We start from the raw sequence: 25,950 nt of genomic DNA on the forward strand, positions 1-25,950 counted from the left end.
ACTCTGCATCAGTATCACTTGAACTTGATGACTTTAAGTACAACAAAATATAATCTGCAACCTACATTGCAACTTCTAGAAGATTCATCTAAAAATAAGTCAAGAGATTAGAAAGTGGGCAAACAGGCATTTTCAGAAAGGTGAAGTCAAGAAGTGCCAAGGTGGGAATTCCAGATGGAGATTATTTTTTGGCAAAAAAATTCTCCTCAGAAGCTCCAGTGCAATTTAAATTACCGGGTTTGGAGGTGAATGATATCGTAGGCAGTAAGACCTCAAGGTGCAGAAACAGAAGTAGGCTATTTAGCCCATCGAGTGTGAGGTACCATTTAATGACATCGTGGCTGATCTGTTAATCTTCAACTCTGCTAACCTACCTTTTCTTTTTAACACCTGATTCCCTTGTCAATTAAAATTCAATCTATCTTTGTCTTGATTATACATAATGAATCGGCCTCTATAACACTTTGTGGTTAAAAAAAATCCACCAATTCACCAACGTCAGAGTTAAGAAATTCCTTCTTATCTCTGTTTTGAATGAATGACACCTTATTCGGAGATTATGTCCTCTGGCCCTAGACTCTCCCATATGGGAAACCACCTCTCCACATCTACTCTTTCAAGTACTTAAGAATTGCATGTTTCAGTAATGTCAGGTCTCATTCTTGTAAACTCCAAAAAGAGTTTAGGGCTCAATACTCAATTTCTCCTCACAAGAACAGTGCCTCCATATCCAGACCAACAAGCGAAGCATCTCTGGGCTACCTCCAGCAGATCTTTTTCTGAAATAATTTAATTGTCCTAATAATTGTCACAATAACATGGGAAGAATCCGAAGAGTGACTAAAAGGGAAGTATTTGCAATGTTTTTATTCCAGGCAACAGTTGATACAACAAGTTGGCTTCTTGAAGATTTTGCTACAATATTCATTATATGTATAGCTTTTAAAAAGTATTAAAACCAAAACTTAAGAAGTTTCCAAGGTAAATATACATTTATTGACATTTCATTCAAAGAATACATAGAAAATCTTAACAATATTTATTTAATTTTTGCCAGTGCTGCAGCTCTTCGCTCTGTGTTCTGAAACAAAGCTCGGATGAGGTTCTTTGCCTCAACTGGAGAAAATTCTGCTGCGAAAGGGCCCTTCCCATCAGTCCATCTAAACACATCAAAAAATAAAGTGAAATCAAAAATGGTCTAAAGTATGATATATCTTAAACATTAAATTAGGAATTTGTAAATGAAAGATACTCTCATCAAATTGGCATTTTAGGCAAAAAAAACTCATTAGTATTTTATACATTTGACAGTGGAGAGCAGTGCAGAGCCTTTGAGAGGGGGAAGCACTGAGTAGGCTGCAAGACCAGTTGCACCACATTTCTACCTAAACAAGAATCTAGTATTTTATCCTTAAATGTGAGGTGTGGATACCAAGAATCCAAGTACCCTGGCTGCACACGTACCATCCCCTATGCTTAAAGACTGACGAGTCATCTTGTTGCTTAAGATATGTTGTTGGTTCAGAATATGAACAGCAATTTACCCAAGCATCTCAACTCAAATGTGAAGTGCTCTGAGAAGTTGACTTCTGATAAAGACAGCAAATAAATGCTGGTGTTACCTGTTAATCTCTTATTTTGCATCTGTAAATACACTCTTGGGATTACAGTAACTTTACTTAAAATGAAACACGGTAATTATCTATAACAAAACAAAAACCTGTGAATGCTGGAAATCAAACAAAAACAAAAATTGCTGGAGAAACTCAGCAGGTCTGGCAGCATCTATGGAGACAGAAGAGTGTTAACACTTTGAGTCCAGTGATCCTTTTCCAGAACTATCAGTAGCTAGGAAAAGGTGGTATATATGCCAAAGACAGGGGTGGAGCAGGGGGTAAAGGAGTAAGCAAAGAGGTGGAGATAGAGCCCAGAGAGATAGAAAGACAAAGGGATGGATAATGGCAAGCCCTGGAAAAAGCAAAGCTGATAATGAGGTTACAATACAGTAGACGAAATGGGTTATTTTTAATAATTATCTAGCTTTGTCCTGATGTTTGGCACTTCAGCCAACATTGACTGATGCTGGTTTTGGATGCCAAAGACATGCTTACCCAGCTGGCAGATGGCGAGATCAAATATTTAGTGTCCATAGGGAACAAAAAACTTGTCTAACAGAATTTAATGAATGCCCAATTCATATTCTTTTTCTATTATATGGATACTTTCTTCTCCAAAAAAACCAAACAGGACGTTGCAGTTGTATCTGTAAATTAGTTACAAGGTTTAAACTTGTCCTGTTGAACTGAATAATGAAACTTCTACATCATGGCTGAGTGTTGCATAAATGAAGCGTGAACACCCAGCCAGTGCCAGAAGAAGGGAAGACCAGCTCACTCTTGCAGTTAATTCAGTTTAACACTGGGGCTGCTGGAAATCTGAAACACAGAGAATGCTGGAGACACTCAGCAGGTCTGGCAGCTTCTGCGGAGAAAAACAAAATTAACACTCAGTCTGGTATATTTTCTCCAGAACAGAACTGATATTGAGTATTAATTGGAACCTCATGGGCAGACGTCAGTCTGGCTGGGATAGGCCAAAATTTGAACTGGTTTTGGACTGTGTCAGATGGATTGCACTTGTGAAAGCTACAGGATAGGAGTTTAATTGTTCCGTGGTGGTCTCCTCATTATCAACCTACTAAAAGGTCAGAGAACAGAATCTCAGTTATAAAAATTAAATGAATAGTCCCCAAAGTCTACTGGAAGGTATCTGCACACATCAGTGTCATCAGAAACCAAGCAAGATATAGTCTCTTACACCGTGAATATTACGGATCGTGGAATCATCTTAAGTGAACTTGCCAGTTACATCTCATTTGTTTTTCCATTCTAATTTATCCCATAACTCTGTCTGCCTGTCTTTGAGAGAAAGGGGATCTTGAATCAAAGAAGATTGAGGTTAAATCACAATCTTTAATTAGATTATCTTGTGGTTTAACTTAGCTCTGCAAAACTACTGTATTACCAGTAAATTGTTAAACCTTTTGTTCGAGGTATAAACCTGGTGCCTGGATCAGGTATTCACAAAGTCTGGTAGTGGATATTCAAAAAGTCTAGTTTGGAACTACGGGTCAATTTTAAGAATCACTGAGCACTTTTAACTTTACTGTGTTTTGAATATAAGGACAGAGACGTTGATTTGATTTGGCCGTCTGTCTCCATGTCATAACGATCTGATTTACACCAAGCAGAGATGATGATATATTCTTAATCTTGCCATATTCTTGAACAAGTAGAGAATGGTGGCGCTGGTTGTGGTTGAGGTGAGTAGGATGGGGTGGTGGGGCCAGTACAGCTGCCTATGGACTCAGCCTGAGAGTGGAAGAGTCATCCTTGTCTGTAAAGGACTGCCAATGATGGTGGGGGAGAGGAGGAGCAGCAGAGAGAGTGAAAAGACAGAAAAATGTGCTGCAGGAAGGGTAGTCCAAAGAAAGACAGAGCACACTGGCATAGGTCAGTTTGTCCAATGCAACAAACAATTTGACTTTGAAAGAACATACTGTAACTTGGGGAAAAAAACACACTAAAAAAATGTTGCATATGCAAACTCTGCTGCTAATGTGGACAATTCAACAGAATATTAGTCAACAGGAAAAGTTTACACCAGCCATTTATTACGTATTGTTGTAGAAAGCACATATTATGTACTTATTTATGAGCCATTTATAATCTAGGCATGTACCTGTCCACTAACTCCTGCAGACTAGCCTGAAGTACTATCATTAGCTCCTTGAATTTCGGCCATTTTGAGACATATACTGGAACTTCTTCCTGATACTTTTTGTTTTCACTTTCTTCAGGTAGTGGCTGGAAGATCTGTGGACCTTCCTCCAGTATGACTTTACACAACGAATAAAGGCAATCTGCACTTTCTGAGGAGATATCCTGCAACATACAAGGTTGAATAATTCTTAAAAACATAATATAGTCAACTCAAAACTAATAAGATTAGTACAGAATCTAAAGCAACACACCACAATAGGATATAGGCCACTCTAATATATAGGCTGGTTAATATTCTTGGTACCTCTCAGATTAATTTGGTTAGACGGTTATACAGTTCTAGTTCCACTCCAGCATATGGGCACAATAAGACAACATTACATAACAGAGTTTACTAGGCCTCCAACTAAAACTTCTGCCTATGTACTCTAGCAGATGTTAAGAATTCTGTTACATTATTTCAAACTAAAGGAGGGAAATATTGTTAATGCCGCAACCAACTTTCAATCAATGCCCTGATGAACAGGTGAAATCCACATCCAATTAGTGTCAGCACAGGAACAGTTTATTTGAGCCAAGTGATGAATGTTGGTAATGATGTTCCGCAGGAGCAATCTCCAACTGTACTTCATCTCACCTCATCAGGATATTCTCCATTACATTCTCCTTCATGTGATTATACAAAATTTCCTTAAATGCACTTAAGACAATTTGTCTCAACAACTCTTTGTGAACATTGCACACTCCAACTACTTTCTGGGTAAATAAGTTACTCACAAATTTCTTCTGAATCTATAAATGACATATTAAGGACATGCAATTCTGGGCACACTGCAAGCCGAAATATTTTCTACATCTCTAGTGAACCCAATTATAATTTTTAAGGTTTACTCCCTTGACTATCCAAAGGAAGGATCTCTAAACTATTCAGTCTTTCCCAACAATTACAGATTCTTGATTCTGGTATCATCCTTGTAAATACTTTTATACCTTCTCTAGTGTTTCTGAATCTGAAAACCAGAACAGTGCACAACACTCTAAATGTATAAAACATCACCAAAACTAAACATAACAAAAATAAAACTTAACTCTATTCAGGTTCCCAACTTCAGCACACTTATGTCTAGGTCAGAACTTCAAACATAAAAGAGGTATTATTATCTGTGCCAATGAACATAGCCATTCATCACCCAGTGATGGAATATTAGAATTCCAGTCCTGAGAATCTAAAAGCCCTTGATCAAAATCTTATCCCACTTCATTCCAAATTACCTCTAGTGCTGTGACTTTATTCACAATCTCTGTAATTGCTGTGTTAAGTAGAGTACCCATGGATTTGCAATATATATGAACTGGAAGCACATCTTGCCAAACTTTGCCCAACCGCTTTAGCTGATGAATCACCTGAAAAAGTTAAACAGAAAAACAACCTTTTAAATAAACTCTACTGGTGGCTGGAATAGGACAGTCTTGAACAGGAGATTCGACTGATACAAAAATTTTCACAATTCTTTAATAGGGTTTCCCACCAACCCTTTATAAAATATTAAAGGATTTAGAACAGAAATCAATGACTTAAAAGAGATAATATAAATATCCAAATAATCCCTGGCCAACACCATATAAAGGACTGACATGAGACATGAACTACATTTATATAGAAATATAGTTAAGGCATTAACTGTACAAAGACTGAAAAACTGAAACCACATTGGTCAGACTGAAAAGGCAGGTCACACTTCAAGTTGCAGCTTATTTTTGAACTTTGATGAATCCATTATTTCAGAAATAGAACTTTTTTTCTTCAAATCTCCCGAAAATGGTGCAGCCCACACCAATAATGTTAGTCAGTCAAGTCCTGAATACAGTCAGATATAACCACTGTTAGTTCTATTATTCAAGTAGGTCTCTATTCTAAATCATAAGTTAAAGGAAAAACAACTAACCTGTCTCTAACTTAGAGGGCACAAATTGACTCTAACCAAAATGCTTCATGTTATGAATTATGCCCCATACAAGCCATCTCTCTTCTCGTTCAAGATAATAAAATGTGAGGCTGGATGAACACAGCAGGCCCAGCAGCATCTCAGGAGCACAAAAGCTGACGTTTCGGTCCTAGACCCTTCATCAGAGAGGGGGATGGGGTGAGGGTTCTGGAATAAATAGGGAGAGAGGGGGAAGCGGACCGAAGATGGAGAGAAAAGATGATAGGTGGAGAGCAGAGTATAGGTGGGGAGGTAGGGAGGGGATAGGTCAGTCCAGGGAAGACCTGTCCGTCTTCCCTGGACTGACCTATCCCCTCCCTACCACCCCACCTATACTCTGCTCTCCACCTATCTTCTTTTCTCTCCATCGTCAGTCCGCCTCCCCCTCTCTCCCTATTTATTCCAGAACCCTCACCCCATCCCCCTCTCTGATGAAGGGTCTAGGCCCGAAACGTCAGCTTTTGTGCTCCTGAGATGCTGCTTGGCCTGCTGTGTTCATCCAGCCTCACATTTTATTATCTTGGATTCTCCAGCATCTGCAGTTCCCATTGTCACTCATCTCTTCCCTTTCAAGTATGTTAACTAGTACATCCTTTTCTTCCCTTTCCTCTCACTTTAATTCTCTGAAATGCTTCTTATTCCACCTTATACACAGTAAAGTAGTTTCTCTGGAGTTTCCTGTTGAAAATAATGATTTCTATGTTTCAGGCAATCAGAAACCTGTACATCCAGTTAACAAGCCAGCCCAATTTTAAATGCAGGACTCCAGATTCTGGAAATCTGAAAAAAAAACAGAGAGGTGGAGAAACACAGCAGGTGGCAGCATCTGTGACACTTCGTCAAAACAGGAATCAAAACGTTAACTGTTTTCTCTCTACAAATGCTGCCAGACCTGCTGAGATTCTCCAACATTCTATTTTTATCCCCTCATAATCTTAACGGTCTCTATTGCATCAGGCCACAACTTCAGCTATATGAGAGAAAATAAGATGATCCATCCTGCACAGTCATTCCTGATAGTTGTTAATATCTCAATTCCATTATGATTCTTTTAAAATTTTTTCGACCTTCATTGATTCAATATCTGTAGTGTAAGCGGGAGACCATGTCTCTGTATGACACTCTATAAAATGTTTCAATTTTGGTTCAGATTTTCTGCATTTACCATTGTATTTTCCTTTTAGCTTAGTAAACTTGCCAACGCCTTTGCAAATTTTAAAGAACATGCAACTGCAACATAACATCCAACCTGTCGGACTGCTTTATTTGCAGCTGTGTAATTATTCACATCATCCAAGCTCAAAAGATTTCTCGCATTCGACAACCTTTCCAGTAACTCATCTCTTTGGGAACGCAACTGCACCAAGAAACACTCCGTTCCTGGCAAGGAGAAACATGATGCCATTTAAAAAAATGGTTTGAAAAATGCACTTTTTTTTTGAGAAAGGCAATTTATTGTAGTAAAACTCCCAAATCCATCATACCCAACAACAATTTGATTCTGATCTGATGTCAGGCTCAAAATTTACTACTTATGGTAACATTTACTTTTAAAAGTCTGTAAATTAAAATCTATTCATCTAGTATACAATTTATTTTCAATGTTTCAAAACCAACTTCATTTTGGATCAAAAACAGGAATAAAAGTATAAGTAGTCAAAAAATGTTGGAACACCACAATCTAAATGGAACTTTTTTTAAAGTATAATATTCGGAGGTACATTATCTCTCCCTATATATTTCTTTGCACAGTTTCCACTCATACCTTTCCATAATAACTAAATACATCAAGGCCTTAAGAGAAAAATAAAACTCAGCAAAGCTCACTCTTCTAGTGTGTGCCAAGTTCTTAATTGTGACACAGTAGAAGGTGGCATTTGAATGAAAAAAACAAACTGTTCAGAGACAAGTGACTTTTTTCTACTTCTTAGCGAACAGTTAATGGAATCCTGAAAGTTAGACAAAGAAGAGCCGGTGGATGTGATCCATTTGGATTTCCAGAAGGCCTTTGTCAAGCCGTCACACAGAAAGCTGCTAAATAAGATAAAGAGCCCATGGTGTTAGAGGTAAGGTACTGGTATTATTAGAAGATCTGAAGAAGGGTCACTGGATACGAAACATTACCTCTACTTTCCTCCACAGATGCTGCCAGATGAGTTTTTCCAGCAATTTCTGTTTTTGTTCTTTTTTTTTGAATAGCAGATTGGCTGACAGGCAGAAGACAGAGTAGGGAGAAAGGAGTCTTTTCAGAATGGCGACCAGTGACTAGTAGTGTTCCACAGGTGTCCATGCTGAGACAACAACTATTCATGTTGTACATTAACAATCTGGACAAAGGAATTGAGGGCATTGTTGCTAAGTTTGGAGACGAAACAAAGATAATTGAAGAAGCAGGTAGTACTGAGGAAGTGGGGAGGGTGCAGAAGAACTTGGACAGGCTAGGAGGGTGGGAAAGAAGTGGCAGATGGAATACAATGTGGGAAAGCATGAGGTTATGCATTTTGATAGGAAGAATAGAGGCACTATTTTCTAAATGGAGAAAGATTTCAGAAATCTGAAGCACAAAAGGGCTTGGGAATACTAGTTAAGAATTTTCTTAAAACTATCATGTAGGTATGGCTGGCAGTTAGGAAGGCAAATGCAATGTTAACATTCATTTTGACAGCACTAGAATATAACAGCAGAGATGTACTGTTGAGGCTGTACAGGCTCTGGTCAGACTGTAGTTCAAACTTTTGTGTAGTTTTGGGCCCCATATCTAAGGAATGCTGGCACTGGACCCGGTCTAGAGGAGGACTACTAGACTGATCTAAAGGATGAAGGGCTTGTTATATGAAGAGCATTTAGTACTCTGGGTCTATGCTCAATGGAATTTAGAAGGATGGGGGAGGAGGATATCTGATTGAAACTTAGATTACTGGATAGAGTGAATGTGGAGAAGTGTTTCCACTTATAGGAGAGACCAGGACCCAAGGGTACAGCCTCAGAATGAATGCACAACTTTAGAACTGAGATGAGGAGGAATTTCTTCACCCAGAGGGTGGTTAATCTCTGGGATTTATTGCTGCAGTGAGCTGTGGAGAACAACTCATTGAGAGTCTTTAAGGCACAAATAGCTAGGTTCTTGATTAGTAACAGGATCAAATATTACAGGGAGAAGGCAGGAGAACAGCATTGTGAAACATATCTGCCGAGACCGAATGACAGTTCAAACTCAACAAGCCAAATGGTCTAATTCTGCTCCTATATAGTCTTATGGTCATCACAGAAACAAAAAAATGCATTTAAAACACTTGTGACATTCTTAATCAATGTTCTGCAGAACAAGGTCACACACATAAGAATGAAAAGTTCATGTGGCTTGGTGATGTTTAAGATAGAAATTTTGGCTCGAACTCAAAGGGTAAGACTACTACTATGACAACATTAAAACTATCATTAAATCTAACTGACTATCAAACATGGAATACTGCAGTTTCAGGTGGTGGATGGAGGGAATACCATAAGATATTGGAGCTAAAGTCAGCTATTTGGTCCATCTAGTGTGTTTCATCATTCATTGAGATCATACTGACCTGATAATCATCAAGTTTGCTTCTTCTCTACTGCCTCTTCTCGAAAACTCGATTCCGTTACCAATTAAAAATCTGTCTCAGACTTGAATACACATAATGCAGCCTCTAAGGCACCCTGCTGTAAAGAATTCCACAGATTCAACATTTTCTGAGAGAAGAAATTCCTCCTCTTCCGTCCTTAAAAGGAGACACTTTACTCTGAGATTATGCCCTCTGATCCTAGATTCTTCCACACAGGAGAAACTGCCTCTCAGCATCTAACCTATCAAGCCTCCTAAAAATCCTATGTTTCAATAAAATTACCTCTCATTCTTCTAAACTCAAGTAAGTGTAGGCCCAACCTACTTAAGGTCTGCTCATAAGAAAATCCAAGAAAATTCTAGGATCAACCAAAAATTAGCATTCTCTTGGGCAGCCTCCAATGCCAATTTATCTTTGCTTAAATAAGGGGACCAAAACCATTCACAATATTTTAGGTGTGTTCTACATAGTGCCTTACATAGTTTTGCAAGGCTTTCCTATTTTTATCAAAACAAAATACAGAAAATGCTGAAGAAATCCAACAAGTCTGGCAGTACCTTTGGAGAGGGAAACAGAGTTAACAATTTGAGTCCAACATGACTCTCCAAGAGAACTGTTCTGGGCTCACGACAGGATATTGACTATTCCTCTCTACACAGATACTGCAGTTTCTTCAGCATTTTCTAGTGTGTTTGGTCCCTACGTTATATATCATTCCCTTTGAAACAACGGCCAACATTCCATTTGTTTTCCATAATACCTACTAAATTTCTTTGTTACCTTTTTGTTACTCATGCATGAGGACAATCCCCGAACCCCTGTGCTGCAGCTGTCTGCAGTCTATCTTCATTGAAATAAACTTCGGCTCCTCTACTATTCCTGCCAAAGTGCATACCTCTCATTCTTTTCCACAGTATCTCATTTGTGGAGGTTTTGCCAATTCTGTATTCCTCTGTCAATGTTGCCACCTATTTTTGTGCTATCCACAAACTCGGCAACAATATATTCACTTCCACCATCCATGACATTAATATATATTATAAATAATAATGATCCTCAGCACTGATCCCTACGGTTGATCACTAGTTACAGGTTGCTATATAAAAAAGTACACTTAGCCCCTTCATTTTGTATTACTTAGGACAATCCTCAATAATACTAAAATATTACCCCCAACACCATAAGCTCTCTTCTTATAAAGTAGTCTCCGGTATGGTACCTTATTGAATGTCTTCTGGAAATGCAAATACTGCTTCCCCTTCATTCATTCTGCACATTACCTCCTCAAACAATCTCTAACAAATTTGTCAGGAGTGATTTCCCCTTCTTAAAGGCACACTGATTCTATTAATTATGTTATATATTTCCAAATGCTCTGCTATGATCGCCTTTATAATAGATTCCAACATTTTCCTAATGGCAGATGTTAGCTAACTGACCTATTGTTTAAAATAAAAACAAACAGTTGCAGGTGCTGGAAGGTCTGGTAGCATGTGTGGCAAGACTGAACTCTGCTTTCTCTCCACTGATGCTGCAGTCCTGGAGTTTCTCCAGCAATTTGTTTTTGTTGCCACTCTATAGTTCTGTGCCTCTTTCCCTTTTTGAGTGAGGGTGTTACAATGGCAGTTTTCTAGCCATCTGGGACCTTTCTGGATGTAAGGTTTATTGTTACATTACTACTAGTGTATCCACTATTATGGCACTTAATTCCTTTATATCCTAGGATGCAAGCCATCTGTTCCAGGGTCATATCGGCTTTATACCAGGGTCATATCAGCATTCCTCATACATTTCCTTCAGTGATAGTTTCTGGATTTATTTCCTACCCCACTTCTGACATTTGGCTATTTAGTACCTTTGAAAGGCTATGACTGTCTTTTACCACAAAGACTGATGCAAAGGATTATTTGCGACTCCTTTGCCATTTCCTATTTCCCTATTATTTTCCACTCTCATTCCCTAAACCGCCTGTATTCACTGGGGCCTGTATCTCCCATTTTATATATTGAAATATATACATACAATCTATAAACACATAAATAAGTCTATATATCTTTTTATCCATTTTTATGTTACTTCCTAGTTTACCCTCACTATTTATTTTCTCCATCTTCTTCTCTTGTGGTCATCTTCAGCTGGTTTGTATATCTATCTTTTCAGTAATCTTTGCGACACTGTTTCCCTTTTTCTTTCAATTTGATGCTATTTTTAATGTCCTTGGTTAACTACAGTTGATTTATCTCCTTCCCAGAACCCTTCTTCCTCACCGTGATATATATTTGCAGCAAGTCGTGAACATTTTTAAAATATTTGTCATTGTGTTTTAACCTTGTTTTCTGCTAAATTCCTTTACACACCACACAACTCTGTCCTCATTCATTTATAATTATCCTTCTTTAAGTTTAGAATCATCACATAGAATCATAGTCTCTACAGTGTGGAAGCAGGCCATTCAGCCTACTCCTGATCCTAGTTCTTATATTCTGAACACTACTGAAGGTTAAACTAGTGCTACAGAGTCACTCATTGTTATGTTGCATCAATTACTGCAGGCTTATTGGGTTTGAAATTCTTGACAATCTTTCAGCTAGCTTATAGCTTCATAACTGTGGTGACAGGGTGGTGGAATGCACATCCACAACCACAAAGAAATTCCCTCACTTTCAATGTAAATTTTCACTTGAGAATATACCCAGAAGTAGACCAAGAAAATTCACTGTCAACACTGCCACAAAAACAATCCACAATATTAATGTTTAATAAAGCTCTTATTCTTTAGAGGAGCAAGGCAAACTTTTCAATTTAATCTTAAAATATCACAGCAACAAATTTGATTCACCATTCTTGTAACTGAAGCCTAGATATTTGCAATCACATTCAATTCTACTTCTAACACAATAAATTATGGATCATCATTGCTGTTATGCTATTTTAGGAAATACTTCAGAAATCCTAGATCATTATTGGGTTCAATGAGTGAAAAGAAATCCAGCCACACACCTAATCGCCTAAAACTTGGCACAAAATCTACAAAGGTGGCAGCTCCATTGCACAAAGGGCTTGGCAGGTTGCACTGGAACTGGTGTCCCAAGGTGATCAGGTGGTGGGCAATGTACATACAATTGTTGTGGTGGATAGCAGTCAACTGTGGCAACTTCTGTAATGTATCCCTAAATGAGAAAAAAAAAGCAATTTAAAATTACCACAATACTGTAACTTCTACAAATAACTAAATGACAACTGGAAAGGACTTGACATTTAATAACCATCTTAACCTTGATATGAATTAAATAGATAGATAAAAAGATCCAATGCAACTCAAGCTTTTGCTAATGTTTGCAATGACACTTCCAAATGCAGTTTTAAGCAAAATCACAATACAGCATTATTTCCACGACATTAAGAAATCTTAAGTTTTAATAGAATTTCTAATGCAATGACTTTAAGAAAGGCCAATTGATTTTATTCATCTTTACATCTTTACAGTGTGTGAGCAAAAAGAACAGAAGGTTAACATCTGTTTCCTATCTTTAATTTCACCTCAACTAAGCTATTTTGAACTAGTTGCTGTGGGTTTGGAGTTCTATATAGGCCAGTTTTGGTAAGGACAGCAGATTCTCTTCCCTAAAGCAATTAATGAACATACTATTGTGGTTGAATTTGAACCTATATCTCCCAGTCCATTAGCCTGGGTTTCTGGATTACGAGATCAGTGACTTTATTGCTACAACATCGTCTCCACCATGACATCACAGATTTACATATTCAAATGATGGATTAAAAACATGGCAGAAAGGAGCAGATAAATTGATCAGTTTCAATGGATCTAGGAAATTCATGCAAAAAGCATAAATACCAACAAGAACCTCTGGGACTAAAAACCTTTTCTCTGCGCTGCAAGTTCTTCACAATACCCAACATCAATTCACATTTAAGTTTAAGGAGGAAAATGAGGTGTTGGGGCTGAATTACAATTCTTAGAATCTAGGAACTGACGGCATGGCCACCGACGGTCGGACAACTTTAATTGGGAATGCACACGAGACCAGAATGTAGAAGTGCAGATATGTTAAAACTGAGATGGTGCTTGACTTGGAGACAGTACAGGTCTCTATCATTCCGCTATTTAAAGGTTCAAATGACGATAATGTGTTCTCACCTAACCCATGAGCTCAAAGGCAGGCATATTTTCATGATCAACAAGTACAGAAATTACTGGAAAAGCTCAGCAGGTTTAGCATTTGTATTCTGAGAAAGGTCATTCAACCTGAAACATTAACTTTGATTTCTCTCCAAAGATGCTGTAGAACCTGAACTTTTCCAGCAATTTCTGTTTTTGATTCCTACTTACAGCATCCACAGTTCTATGGTTTTCATATTGTCATGATCAGACGTCAAAACCTTATGAACACCTTTCGCTTGTAATTTCAAAATTTATAAAAGAGAGCTGATAAAGCAATAAATGGCTGTGGATATAACTTACTGGTTATCTGGAGAGACCAAGTGGTGGAATTGTAAATTTACACTCTCAAAGAAACTTCATAGAGTGGACTGTGATCTCGAGCAATTATTAAAATAACAAGCAGCTGGCATGCCCTGCTCAATAGCAAACCATTTCAATGCAGATGATATTTTGAACTGTAGACTCATTTTGTGTTTCTCATTTTGAAGGATGCATAAGAACAGGGGTTAAAAATTCAGTTTCAACACTACTGAAGTGCGTTAGTGGAATTAAATGTGCTCACACGCACCTGTCTAGGTTCAAGCATCAGTGCACAATGAAAGCCATACTTGAAGTGCTATTCCCTAATTACCCCAGTGTTGCAGGTAAAGATGTTTCCTTACTCACACTGCAGCACATCAGTTAAAATAAAGTTACCTGACAATGAAAGAACGGAAGTAATTCATGCCAGAACTTCAACATATTGACAAAAATAAGAATCCTGAAACTAACTGCCCAACTATGAATATCATTGCTTTTGGTAACCTCCACTGCAAAGGCTACAACATTCAATTAGCTATTCTTGGAAAAACAATTCAGAGACTGATTCATACAGCTGTGTTTTACTAAACTTTTATCTTTTTGGGAACAACTTTTACTTTTAATGTGTGTGTATGTGTATTACATGATTAATTCACCTGACATTTACTACATTATAAACTCACTACTTTTTAACTCAACAAAACTTGGTTAAATTGGACCCAATCAAAATACAAGTTTATTTGGTCTGGTCAAAAGGAATCCACAAGAGAAAGGATCTGTTTATTAATTTAGTGTTATTGCAACCAACTGAGGCAGCGTGAAAATACAGGAGAATGAATTCATCCCTTCCAAGCTGGGAATTTTTCAGTTTGGGGTACGCACCTGAAACCAGAGCAAATTAGGGAGACTCGCCTCGGGTATGGACATAGCAACATACCAAAACATGTCTGGTGTGTTTTTGTCTCAACACTGCATTAAGAATTGAAGTTTCACATGTTGAATTATGACATTTTGTTTGTACACTGTCTCTGGAGTATGTAAAATCAGTCTTCACTGAGAACTGCAAGCAAAAACAATCAGTCCTAAACAGTCAAATTAAGTTGCTAGTTCACTTGAAAATAAGATGCTTGAGAAAATATTTGGCAATTTTAAAAGTACATTGCAAGCTAGTGCAAGAGCCTTCATTCTGAAGCTGTGCCTCGAGTCTTAGCATCTGCTACTAGTGGAAATATCATATCCACGTCCATTCTAACCAGACATCTCAGTACTCTGCAAATTTGAACCAGATCCTTCTCCTCATCCTTTTAAGCTCCATCAAGTACAGATCCAATGTCCTCAACCATTCCTCATTTACAAAGCCAATCATCCCTGAGATCATCCTTATAAATCTGCTCTGTACCCACTCCAAGGCTAGCACATCCTTCCTTAGAAGGGAAACAATACTGGTCACAATATTCCTGATGCAGTCTGAGTAGAGCCTTATACAGCCTCAGCAATACTTCTCTGCTTTTGTATTCTAACGCTCTTGAAATGAATGCTAACATTGTATTTGCCTTCCTAACTGTCAAACGAACCTTCGTGCTTCAGATTTCCAAAGTCTTGCTTCATTTAGAAAGTAATCTACGCTCTATTCTTCCCACCGAAGTACATACTCTCACACTTTCCCAACATTGTATTCCATCTGCCACTTCTTTGCCCATTCTCCTAGACTGTCCAAATCGTTCTGCAGCCTCCCTACTTCCTCAATACTATCTGTACTTCCACTTATCTTTGTGTCATGGGCTAACTTAGCAAGTATGTCCTCAGTTCCTTCGTCCAGATCATTAATGCAGAACATTAACAATCATGGTCCTAATACCGACCTCTGCGGAACTCCATTAGGGACCAGCTGCCATCCTGAAAAAGAGCCCTTCATCCCCACTCTCCATCTTCTGCCAGTGAGCTAATCCGCTATCAAAGGACAAGTCAGAAAAGGAGAACCAGAGGAAGCAACCTGTTTGGATTTCTAGAAGCCTTTGACAAAGTGCCACACAAGAGACTAGTAAGAGAAAAGCTTTCTCTTTGTCAAAGGCCTTCTTGGCCTTTGACAAAGAGAAAGCTTTTCTCTTACTAGTCTCCAAACAGATCACTTTTACTTGTGCTCCTTTTCTAACTTGATCATTACCTCATCAATCCATGATCCACCGGAGGCTAAAGTTACATCAAGTCCCAATATATTTTGCTGTAAACTGGACAAATGGATTTCTTCACTGTAAATAAATTTCCCTGTAAACCTATAATTATAAGTGGCTTCTTTGGTTGGGAGGAAATGAAAATGCCAACACATATTTAGGCTGTTTAAACATACCAAGATGGATCAATGATTCTCAGTTACATGCAAGTCAATTTCTGCCTGTATTAGGGACCATGCAGCTGACTTCCCTAAATAGGCTGAAAACGCCATTACATTAATCAGCAATTTGGCCAAGCTACTGCACCAGCAAATTTAGTAACGACTCTGTAAATTCAACAGTGTGAAGAATTTAAAATTCATTTTTGAGAAGTGTTTTAAAATACTTACTTGTGATAGGTAGGTACCACATCGTAGAACAAGTGGAACATGTTTCTAACAGTGTAGAAAAGCTGCATGGCACTGAAATACAAATCAAAACACCGTACGTAACTGTTAGAAAACACATTTAAAAATAGAAAATGTCAGAAATACTCAACAGATATGACAGAACAGTCGGTGTAAAATGTTTAACTTTCAGGTTACTGCTCTCTTATCAGTTAGAGATGTAATAGGGTCACCAGGCCCAAAATGTTAACTCTTATTTTTTCTTCACAGATGCTGCCAGACCAGCTGAGCTTTTCCAGCAACTTTGTCTCTGTTCCTGATTTACAGCATCTGCAGTTCTTTCGGTTTTTATGTAATAAGTTTTCATTGACTGGCTTTAGGGGCATCTGGAGAAGGAGAGGAAAACATAAGGAAGGTAATAGAGATTAGGTGAGAAAATAGTCCAAAGTTCAAGGCCAAAGGGAGTGGTAAATTGGACAAGAAACAACCAAAAGAAATAAAATCATACACCGATGAACAAGATAGAAAAGGAGGGAGAGAACAAAGTAAGAAAAGCCAAAGACAGGAAAACAAAGATAACGTAAGGGAACAGAGGATACAATCTGAAATTATTGAACTCAGTGTCCACTCTCAAGAAAGTTGTAAAATGCTCTTTTGAAAGCTCAGGTGCAGCTTATCAAGACTGTGTTGATCTTCATTGGAACCCTGCAAGTATCCAACAACAGAAGGGTCAGAATTCGAGCAAAGAATTCTAATGGTGACTTGAAGCTTGGTGTCATGAGTGGCAAATTGATTAGATGCATTGCTCAAAATCATTGCCTAACCTGCATTTGGTCTTCCCAATTTCGAGGAGACTCCACTATGAGCAGCATACACTGTACATGATTGAAACATGTAAATCACTTTTACTACTGAAAGGAGTGACCACAGCCTTGGACGTGAGATGGAAGCTGTGAAGTTGGTAAAGTGTTGAAAAAGGTTATAAGGGATAGGATTTATAATCATCTAGAAAAGAATAAATTGATTAGGGATAGTCAGCACGGTTTTGTGAAGGGAAGGTCATGCCTCACAAATCTTATTGAGTTCTTTGAGAAGGTGATCAAACAGGTAGATGAGAGTAAACTGGTTGATGTGGTGTATATGGATTTCAGCAAGGTGCTCGATAAGGTTCCCCACAGTAGGCTATTGTACAAAATGCAGAGGAATGGGATTGTGGGAGATATAGCAGTTTGGATCGGAAATTGGCTTGCTGAAAGAAGACAGAGGGTGGTAGTTGATGGGAAATGTTCATCCTGGAGACCAGTTACTAGTGGTGTACTGCAAGGGTCAGTGTTGGGTCCACTGCTGTTTGTCATTTTCATAAATGACCTGGATGAGGGCGTAGAAGGATGGGTTAGTAAATTTGCAGACGACACTAAGGTCAGTGGAGTTGTGGATAGTGACGAAGGATGCTGTAGGTTGCAGAGAGACATAGATAAGCTACAGTGCTGGGCTGAGAGGTGGCAAATGGAGTTTAATGCAGACAAGTGTAAGATGATGCACTTTGGTAGGAGTAACCAGAAGGCAAAGTACTGGGCTAATGGTAAGATTCTTAGTAGTGTAGATGAGCAGAAATCTCAGAGTCCATGTACACAGATCCTTGAAAGTTGCCACCCAGGTTGACAGGGCTGTTAAGAAGGCATACAGTGTTTTAGCTTTTATTAATAGAGGGATCGAGTTCCGGAACCAAGAGGTTATGCTGCAGCTGTACAAAACTCTGGTGCGGCCGCACTTGGAGTATGGCGTACAGTTCTGGTCACCGCATTATAAAAGGACGTGGAAGCTTTGGAAAGGGTGCAGAGATTTTCTAGGATGTTGCCTGGTATGGAGGGAAGGTCTTACGAGGAAAGGCTGAGGGACTTGAGGCTATCTTCAATAGAGAGAAGGTGGTTGAGAGGTGACTTAATTGAAACATATAAAATAATCAGAGGGTTAGATAGGGTGGATAGGGAGAGCCTTTTTCCTAGGATGGTGACGGCGAGCATGAGAGGGCATAGCTTTAATTTGAGGGGTGAAAGATATAGGACAGATGTCAGAGGTAGTTTCTTTACTCAGAGAGTAGTAAGGGAATGGAACGCTTTGCCTGCAACGGTAGTAGATTCGCCAACTTTAGGTATATTTAAGTCGTCATTGGATAAGCATATGGACGTACATGGATATGTGTAGATTAGATGGGCTTCAGATCGGTACGACAAGTCGGCATGACATCGAGGGCCGAAGGGCCTGTACTGTGCTGTAATGTTCTATGTTCTATATGTTCTATAAGAACACTTCTAATCATCGTTTGCAGGCACACGTCAATCATTAAGCAGAATCTCAGAGGGGCAGTATATAACAGATGGGAACCATCCCACTCCAAAGACAAGAGTTGGCAAAGGTCTAAACAAAACCTCTTTGAAATAGATACAATGATACACAGATACAATGGGCCAAATGGCCTTCTAAGTGGTAGGTGTCTGAATAATTTTTTAAAATCCTAATGTGACGCAAAGAGAGTTCCCTGAAATTTCTTTTCTCCCAGTTAGGATTCCCCATCAACTATAATTACAGCTTTTCAGGTGGCACCACATCAAACATACCACATCAGCAAGCATTTGTAAAACAGCTTTAAGAATATGGCTAAAACTCAATGCTTGCGTTGAGAAAAACTATTCTAATCTACATCCATTACAGTCCAAGAAAAATATCTGAGGATGTAAAAACAAAATTTCAGCCAGTTTTGACAAATTTTAATGGGCCAATTGTTGTTTCAGAATTTTTTGTTTTATTTTGCCTTGAGCATACACTTTCATCCATACCAGCCTGGGTGGGACATCGAGAATGAAGAATTATTTTTATCCTGAAGAACACGCATCGCTTACTGTTAGTGAGTGAATGCACAGAATTACTTGCCATTCAGGTGTGGCACTCGTGGCCTCAGAGAGTGTCTGGTACGCCAATTCTATCAGTTTCTGGACAGATTCACTGATACGGCAGGTGGGAATGCAGAGAGTCCGATGGTTGAGCTGCTTTCCATAGCCCAAGTTCACCATGTCACTCGGAGCAATGTTAGACGTCTCTGGTATTTTTGCTTTGCTGATCAACCCCACATTGGGTAGCTTTGGTATGGAGATCTTAGACTCAGGTGTAATCTAAAGATGAAACAATACATAAATAGACTTTTGCATCTTATGCTCAAGGTTTCGCACCAAACTAAAACCTATGCTTAACCATAAAAATAAAAGACTACCAAACAACAATCTGGAATGTTAAAATAACGTTCCTAGATCAAGCATTTTATTTAACGTACAATACTGTGAACAGATTCCTGAATTTTTCTCTATTCACTGACTATCTTGCATAATGTTATTTATTTAGAAATTATATTTGTTTAGAAGTTAGTGTACATAGCAGATCATTCTGCCCAAATAGAATGTGATACAGTTTAGCGTCTGTACAAGCCTCCTTCCATTGTTGTTTCATCTAACCTATCCCTCTAACCCTTTTTTCAGCCTTGCCTTGAATGCATTTCTGCTATTTGTTACAGGTAGTTAGACCGTCACTTTCAAATATGGAGTGAGAGCACCCCCTAGAGTATAAATATTAGAAATTAGGCAAAGTACACACATGGGAAGACCGAGATAAAGTGATAGGGTTGAAAGATTATGATGCTTTTTCCCTATAGTGCCATATATTAGCAATACTAAATAAATTTAATCATACACATGAAAGTGCACTCACTGAAGAGTTCAAACAATATAAGCCAGGTATTACACTTTAGGAAATTAGCCACATTTCATACAGCATTTTCCAGCACAATATGAATATTCAATATTACATTGAAAAACAAAACTTCTGAGGAACCAAGGGACAGCCAGCTTTTTCCCATTTCAACTACCCTCCAGGTCAGTATAATGTGTCAGCTTAGGGCTATATATAATAATTAATTCACCTTCAGAGTGTTGTGAATTTCTGATGTCATCAGGTTTCTGGCAGTGACTATCACGTCTTGACACTTCTTACTGGCAAAGTGAACATTCACGTTCCTTGCATATTTTAATAGGTCTGTGGAATGCTCTCGCAAAAACTGCATGTCTTTAAGTTTCTTCTCAAACTTATCGGTTTCTTTTATCACCTAGAGGTGGAAAGGTCGGGTGGTATGGTTGTGGGAAGACGAAAAACACAGGCATACAAATTAATTGCAGAAGAAGCAATTAGTGGTGCCTCAGGCACTTCTAACTACTGAAGCTGCAACATGTTTATATGAAGAGACAATAATGGCAATATACAGTATAATTCATAGTTGGGTCTTTTGCTGAAGAAATTCTCCATGTGTCAGAGAAATTGCTGAAGCTCAGCAGGTCTGGCAACATCTGTGGAGAAAGCAGAGGCAATGTTTTGAGTCCACTGCCCTTCTACAGAACTGAAAAACAGGCTCTGATGAAGGATCACTGAGCCTGAAACATTAACTCTACTTTCTCTACACAAATGTTGCTAGACCTGCTAAGGTTCTATAGAAATTTCTGTTTTTGGCTTAGGTTTCCAGCTTCTGCAGTTCTGTTTCTGTTTTGTTTCGTTCTCCATCTATCAGCCTGGTTGGTTCTACAGTTAAATTCACCTGGCACTGGAAGCACTAGATTAGCACTTCACGAACTTTCTCATGGTGACCTAGTTTGCGGCTTGCAAATAGTTGTGATGCTGAAGAGAGAGAAAGAGAAGGACAGAGCGAGAGAGAGAGGGGGAAAGAGGGAGAAAAAGAGAGAGCGAGTGAGGAAGAAAGCGAGGTGGGGGAGAGAAATTGGAAGCAAGACAGAGAGTGTATGAGAGAGAGAGACACAGAGAGAGAGAGAGAGAGAGAGAGGGAGGGAGAGAGCGAGAGAGTGTGTTAGAGGGACAGAGAGAGAGAGTGTGTGAGTGAATGACTGTGTGGCATTGGTGGAGATAGACACACTGGAACAGATGGGTCCTTACTAAGTGGTAGCCTGTTAGTGTAGGATGCAGCTGTTACAACTCAGTCAGAGTACTATAGTGGCCGTTGCTGTCTTAAGCATTGAAACTGCGAAATTCCAAATCAGTTTTGCTCAACTAGATTCTGCTCTCCCTAAAGCCAGTCTGAGCTTGCTTTAGTAGTAATTGCAATCACAGCAACTGGGACTCCTAATTATCAAGAAACAATTTATTTAATTTGAGAGAAAAAAAAATCAGCCCATGCTCGACAGTCCAGTTCAGAGATGGAAGTCTTTCCTTTAAAGGATGTAGGAAATGTGAAAAAGCACACTTCACATCACTGCGCCCTTTCAAACCAAATTACAGTTTGCATTTTTCATCTGCAAAATTGAAAGAGAGGTACTGACTCCATCTAGAGCGAGTAAAGCATCTTATCAATCACCGGCTTGATACAACAAGAATTGTAAGAAATATTTGCATGGTTGGCACTTGTTTGTAGTATCGGTGTCTACATATTGGATGATCATTAACGCCATTAATGATTTTTACAGTTAACAATCAATCCAGAAAGATGCACTTTATTATGATTTTTAGTAAATTTCCAATTGTCAGTTCATAAATAAACTTTCTTACAAAAATACAAGATGGTGGCAAAGAGGTCACAGGAATCTGCTCTGTAATCTACTTAGAGGCCAAAGTCTCCCATTATGATGTGAGAGTGACACAGTGATATCGATCTGAGATGTTGAAACAAGAACTGCAATGATACATTTGTGAAATGTGTGGTCAAAACTTGAGAAATCCGGAAGCCAGATGTATAGATAGGAAGTGGATACCGTAGGAAACAAGTATATATATATATATATATAATAGCTTTGGCAAAATCTACTAAATTATAGAAAAGTAATTCTTGTAATGCCAGAGTTTTCATAGTCACTGTACAAAAAAAATTCACAAAGCAGTCCCAAAAGCGGCTGTTGATCAATATTGCCCCAGCCTTGCTTTGCGTGTCTCTTTACCTCTTCATACTGATCCAATTGGCTGCTGTTTGCTGGTATGGAATATACTAAACAGTTCTTGATAATAATTTCTGATAAATCCTCCCAGATCATATCTCCCAGCAACTCTGTCAGGATTACATCCTGTTTTACGTCACAAACCACAGAATCCCAATGAGACACATCTAAGAAAAATAACCAAAAATAGACACAGTTGATATTCTACACAACTAGCTGTAAATGTTTTATCTGAATTATGCTGTTGGGCTAATTTTGCAGAAATATTCATCTTTAATAAAGCAACAAGTAGAATTCCTATTGGCTATTCATAAAGTAGACAAGGCAAAGGAAAGAAAGTGTACGTACAAAGAAGATGTTGGTGTAGGAACTCCAAAACATTGATCACCTTCCGGTAAACTTCTGTTGGTGAGGCATGATCAGACTGCTTTTCAACTGCAATCAACCTTAATACTGCATCCTCTGTCTGAAATTCAATCTCAACATCAATGGAAGGATCAAGAACCAATGGCTTCAATACATACTTCATCAGGATCTGACCTGTGCAATTCAGAGACAGATATTCACATTAAACCAAGAAAGGTGTCCACAGCAAAAACATGAATTAAATTCTACAATTATGAGTTGCCATTACTCCAGACCAGACCACCAACTTTGGATGAAATCATTCGATAATGCTACAATCTCGTAAGGGACCAATAATCTTTATCTTTAAAATATACAAAAGGTGAAATCGAGAGAACTTAAGAAGAGAATGAAGCCATAAGATTCCAAGATCTTCATAAAACAGCAAGGCTTTACATGTTAGAACAGAAATACAATGTACAATAAATGTACAACTTATTTCTGAAGTGATAAGTATACATTATAGAAAGTGATCAAACACTCCACAGTTCACATAAAAATATCAAATGCGAACAAGACAGATTCCATGAATTTCTGAGCAACCCCTCAAAGATGTTAATGACATAGTGGTGGTGATGGTACGGGGCTGTCATCAAATCACTAAACTTCACAAGGAATAATGCTTCATTTTTGCTGATCAGGCCTTGAAACTTCCTCTACAGTAGCTATCCCACCATGGACTGCCTCGACAATCGCTCGTGTACCAGCGCGCTTCCCTCCCTTCCTGGGTTCCAGCTTCCCTGAACTCCAAAGCCTGCCCCTCCAGTATTTATTCACCAGTGCAACTTCAGCTTCTCCCAAAAGCTATCTCACAGTTTCCTACTCTGGATCTGTGTAGTTCACTTGCATTTAAAGCAATACAGCTCAACAGTCATTTATGAATATAGAACTCTCTTTTAGTACATTTCTGAGCCACAGTTTCTCAAAGCTAATCAACCATTCATGATTTCTCACTGAGTCGCCAACCACAAGGACTCAGTATAGTTCAGTATGGCTAAAAATCAGTTACTGAAATTCAGAACAGGATGAAAATCAGACTATAACTTCCATGTTTTTTTGGATGTGGGTGTCGCTAGCTCAGCCAGCATTTATTACCCATTACTAATTCCATTAAGTGTCAACCACATTGCTGTGGGTCTGCAGTCGCATGTGGGCCAGAACCAGGCAAGGACAGCGGTTTCGTTCCCTTAAGGATATCAGCGAACCAGACTGATTTTTCCTGACAATCAACAATGATTTCACAATCATCATTAGAATTTTAATTGCAGCCATTTACTGAATTCGAATTCTACCAGTTGCAATGGCAAGATTCGAATCCAGGTCCCTGGAATATTACCAGAGCCTCTGGATTAAAAAAGTCTAATGATAGACTAGAAGCCAACACCACCCCGTACGCGATGTACCCGTAAACATGTATAATATCTAAATAGTTGCAAACAGCTCATTTTCCTCTGGCTTGTTGGACCATGGGATGTGTGTTTAAGTCATTTCTTACATGGGGCCCACACTTCTCAGGAGAGGGCAAAGCATTCAGGCTTCATATCTGGAACACCGCCAACTTAGTTGACTCAAATTGAGTTTAGCTGAAGAAACTTCTCTCTTTCCGACTGGTACATACAGATGGAGCTCAAATAGAAAAAAGGCAGTAACTTTTGAATTTCAGAAGAGGGGGAGAAAAGGGATTATTTGTAGATACAAGCTTCTTGCAACTATATACGTGTGTTCTAGTGTATAACTAACTGTGTACGGAATGTATTGCATTGCAAAAGAGTGAGGTTTTTTAACTTTGACTGAAACTTTTGAATGTTATCTCATTACTTCTATAATTGCCAGGTCAGACCGTTAAATCTAAGAAACATATGAGTGAACAAGCTAATTTCCAAGGCATGTTTCATTGTTCTTGTCGATACTGTTGGAAGACTAGCTCCCAGACTTTCATTCTGCACAGATGGAAATGTGCCGTGGTTAATCATGTGACCAGATGAATTTTACTTTTAAAAATTAAGTCAACAGATTGTAATATCTTTTTATCCCCAACAGTCAGAAGGCAAAACCAGCCTCCTACCAATCCATGCCACTTTATGTCATTATATCAGTCCTGTCTTCTGCCTCCAAGAACTACACCAAACTCATAAGGTAATGACTGAACAACTACATTTGGAGTTCAGAATATTCATCACATCCTGCTCACAGAGGTAAAACTAAAAATTAACTATTTTATTGATGAAATTGCTTACTGAAGAATTTCAGTTTCCTGGTCAGTTCACCAAGAATAGCAAAGCCTTGAAGTATTGACACAAGCAGCGGCTCAAGATCACTCTTCTTCTTTGATGTCATGTTGCACAAGCGCAGCTCAGTCTTCAAAGTCCACCCAAACAAATCCTCAGCTAGAAGAAAACAAACAGTTTCAATATTACTTCACATCAAAAATGAATAGTTCTACAGAAAAAGTAGAAAGATCTTAGGTAACGGTGCACAAGTTCTCTCTGAAATATATGACCAACATTCAAGTCAAAACTTACAGGCAAGCTATCGTGATGTAGAAGTTGAACATGCATTGGCCAAGAAACACTTATAGTCAAGGCAAGAAAATAAAGGGACAGCTTTAAAAATAAAAGTTACTCAAGTTCTGGAAAAACAGAACAAATGGCCTAATAAAGACAGCACAGACAGTTTTTTTGGGGAAGGTTAGATTAAAATTAAAAATAAAATTTCTAATACATCTCTAACTAAAACAGAATGGCCCAAATGTTCTGGTCAGGGTCAGAAATCCTGCTTCCAACTCTGATCAGATTTAAAACTATTAACTTACATTTAGATGATGTCTGCACTGGAAATTCCTGGACAGGAGCTTCCCGTTATGAACCTATCCCGGAATCCAACAAACAATCATAATATAATAAAATGTGAGGCTGGATGAACACAGCAGGCCAAGCAGCATCGCAGGAGCACAAAAGCTGACGTTTCGGGCCTAGACCCTTCATCAGAGAGGGGGATGGGGAGAGGGAACTGGAATAAATAGGGAGAGAGGGGGAGGCAGACCGAAGATGGAGAGTAAAGAAGATAGGTGGAGAGGGTGTAGGTGGGGAGGTAGGGAGGGGATAGGTCAGTCCAGGGAAGACGGACAGGTCAAGGAGGCAGGATGAGGTTAGTAGGTAGCT

At 38.7% G+C, this 25,950-nt stretch overlaps 1 protein-coding gene across 1 annotated transcript in view; it reads right to left on the reverse strand.

The window, feature by feature from the left end:
- Window positions 1–851: 851 nt before the first annotated feature.
- The window catches only part of zw10 (zw10 kinetochore protein), a 34,682-nt gene continuing 9,583 nt past the window's right edge, over window positions 852–25,950 (reverse strand). Inside the window, exons 6-16 of the mRNA XM_048562407.1 lie at window positions 25,027–25,176; window positions 22,733–22,924; window positions 22,388–22,551; window positions 20,374–20,556; window positions 19,335–19,573; window positions 16,407–16,478; window positions 12,364–12,533; window positions 7,017–7,147; window positions 5,055–5,186; window positions 3,742–3,944; window positions 852–1,160 (exon numbers count right to left, since the gene is read on the reverse strand). Coding sequence (XP_048418364.1) covers window positions 1,040–1,160; window positions 3,742–3,944; window positions 5,055–5,186; window positions 7,017–7,147; window positions 12,364–12,533; window positions 16,407–16,478; window positions 19,335–19,573; window positions 20,374–20,556; window positions 22,388–22,551; window positions 22,733–22,924; window positions 25,027–25,176 — 1,757 coding nt within the window. The 3' untranslated portion in view covers window positions 852–1,039. The remainder of the gene's footprint in view (window positions 1,161–3,741; window positions 3,945–5,054; window positions 5,187–7,016; window positions 7,148–12,363; window positions 12,534–16,406; window positions 16,479–19,334; window positions 19,574–20,373; window positions 20,557–22,387; window positions 22,552–22,732; window positions 22,925–25,026; window positions 25,177–25,950) is intronic.

The sequence above is a fragment of the Stegostoma tigrinum genome, chromosome 32 (genome assembly GCF_030684315.1).
Source record: "Stegostoma tigrinum isolate sSteTig4 chromosome 32, sSteTig4.hap1, whole genome shotgun sequence".
NCBI lineage: Eukaryota > Metazoa > Chordata > Chondrichthyes > Orectolobiformes > Stegostomatidae > Stegostoma > Stegostoma tigrinum.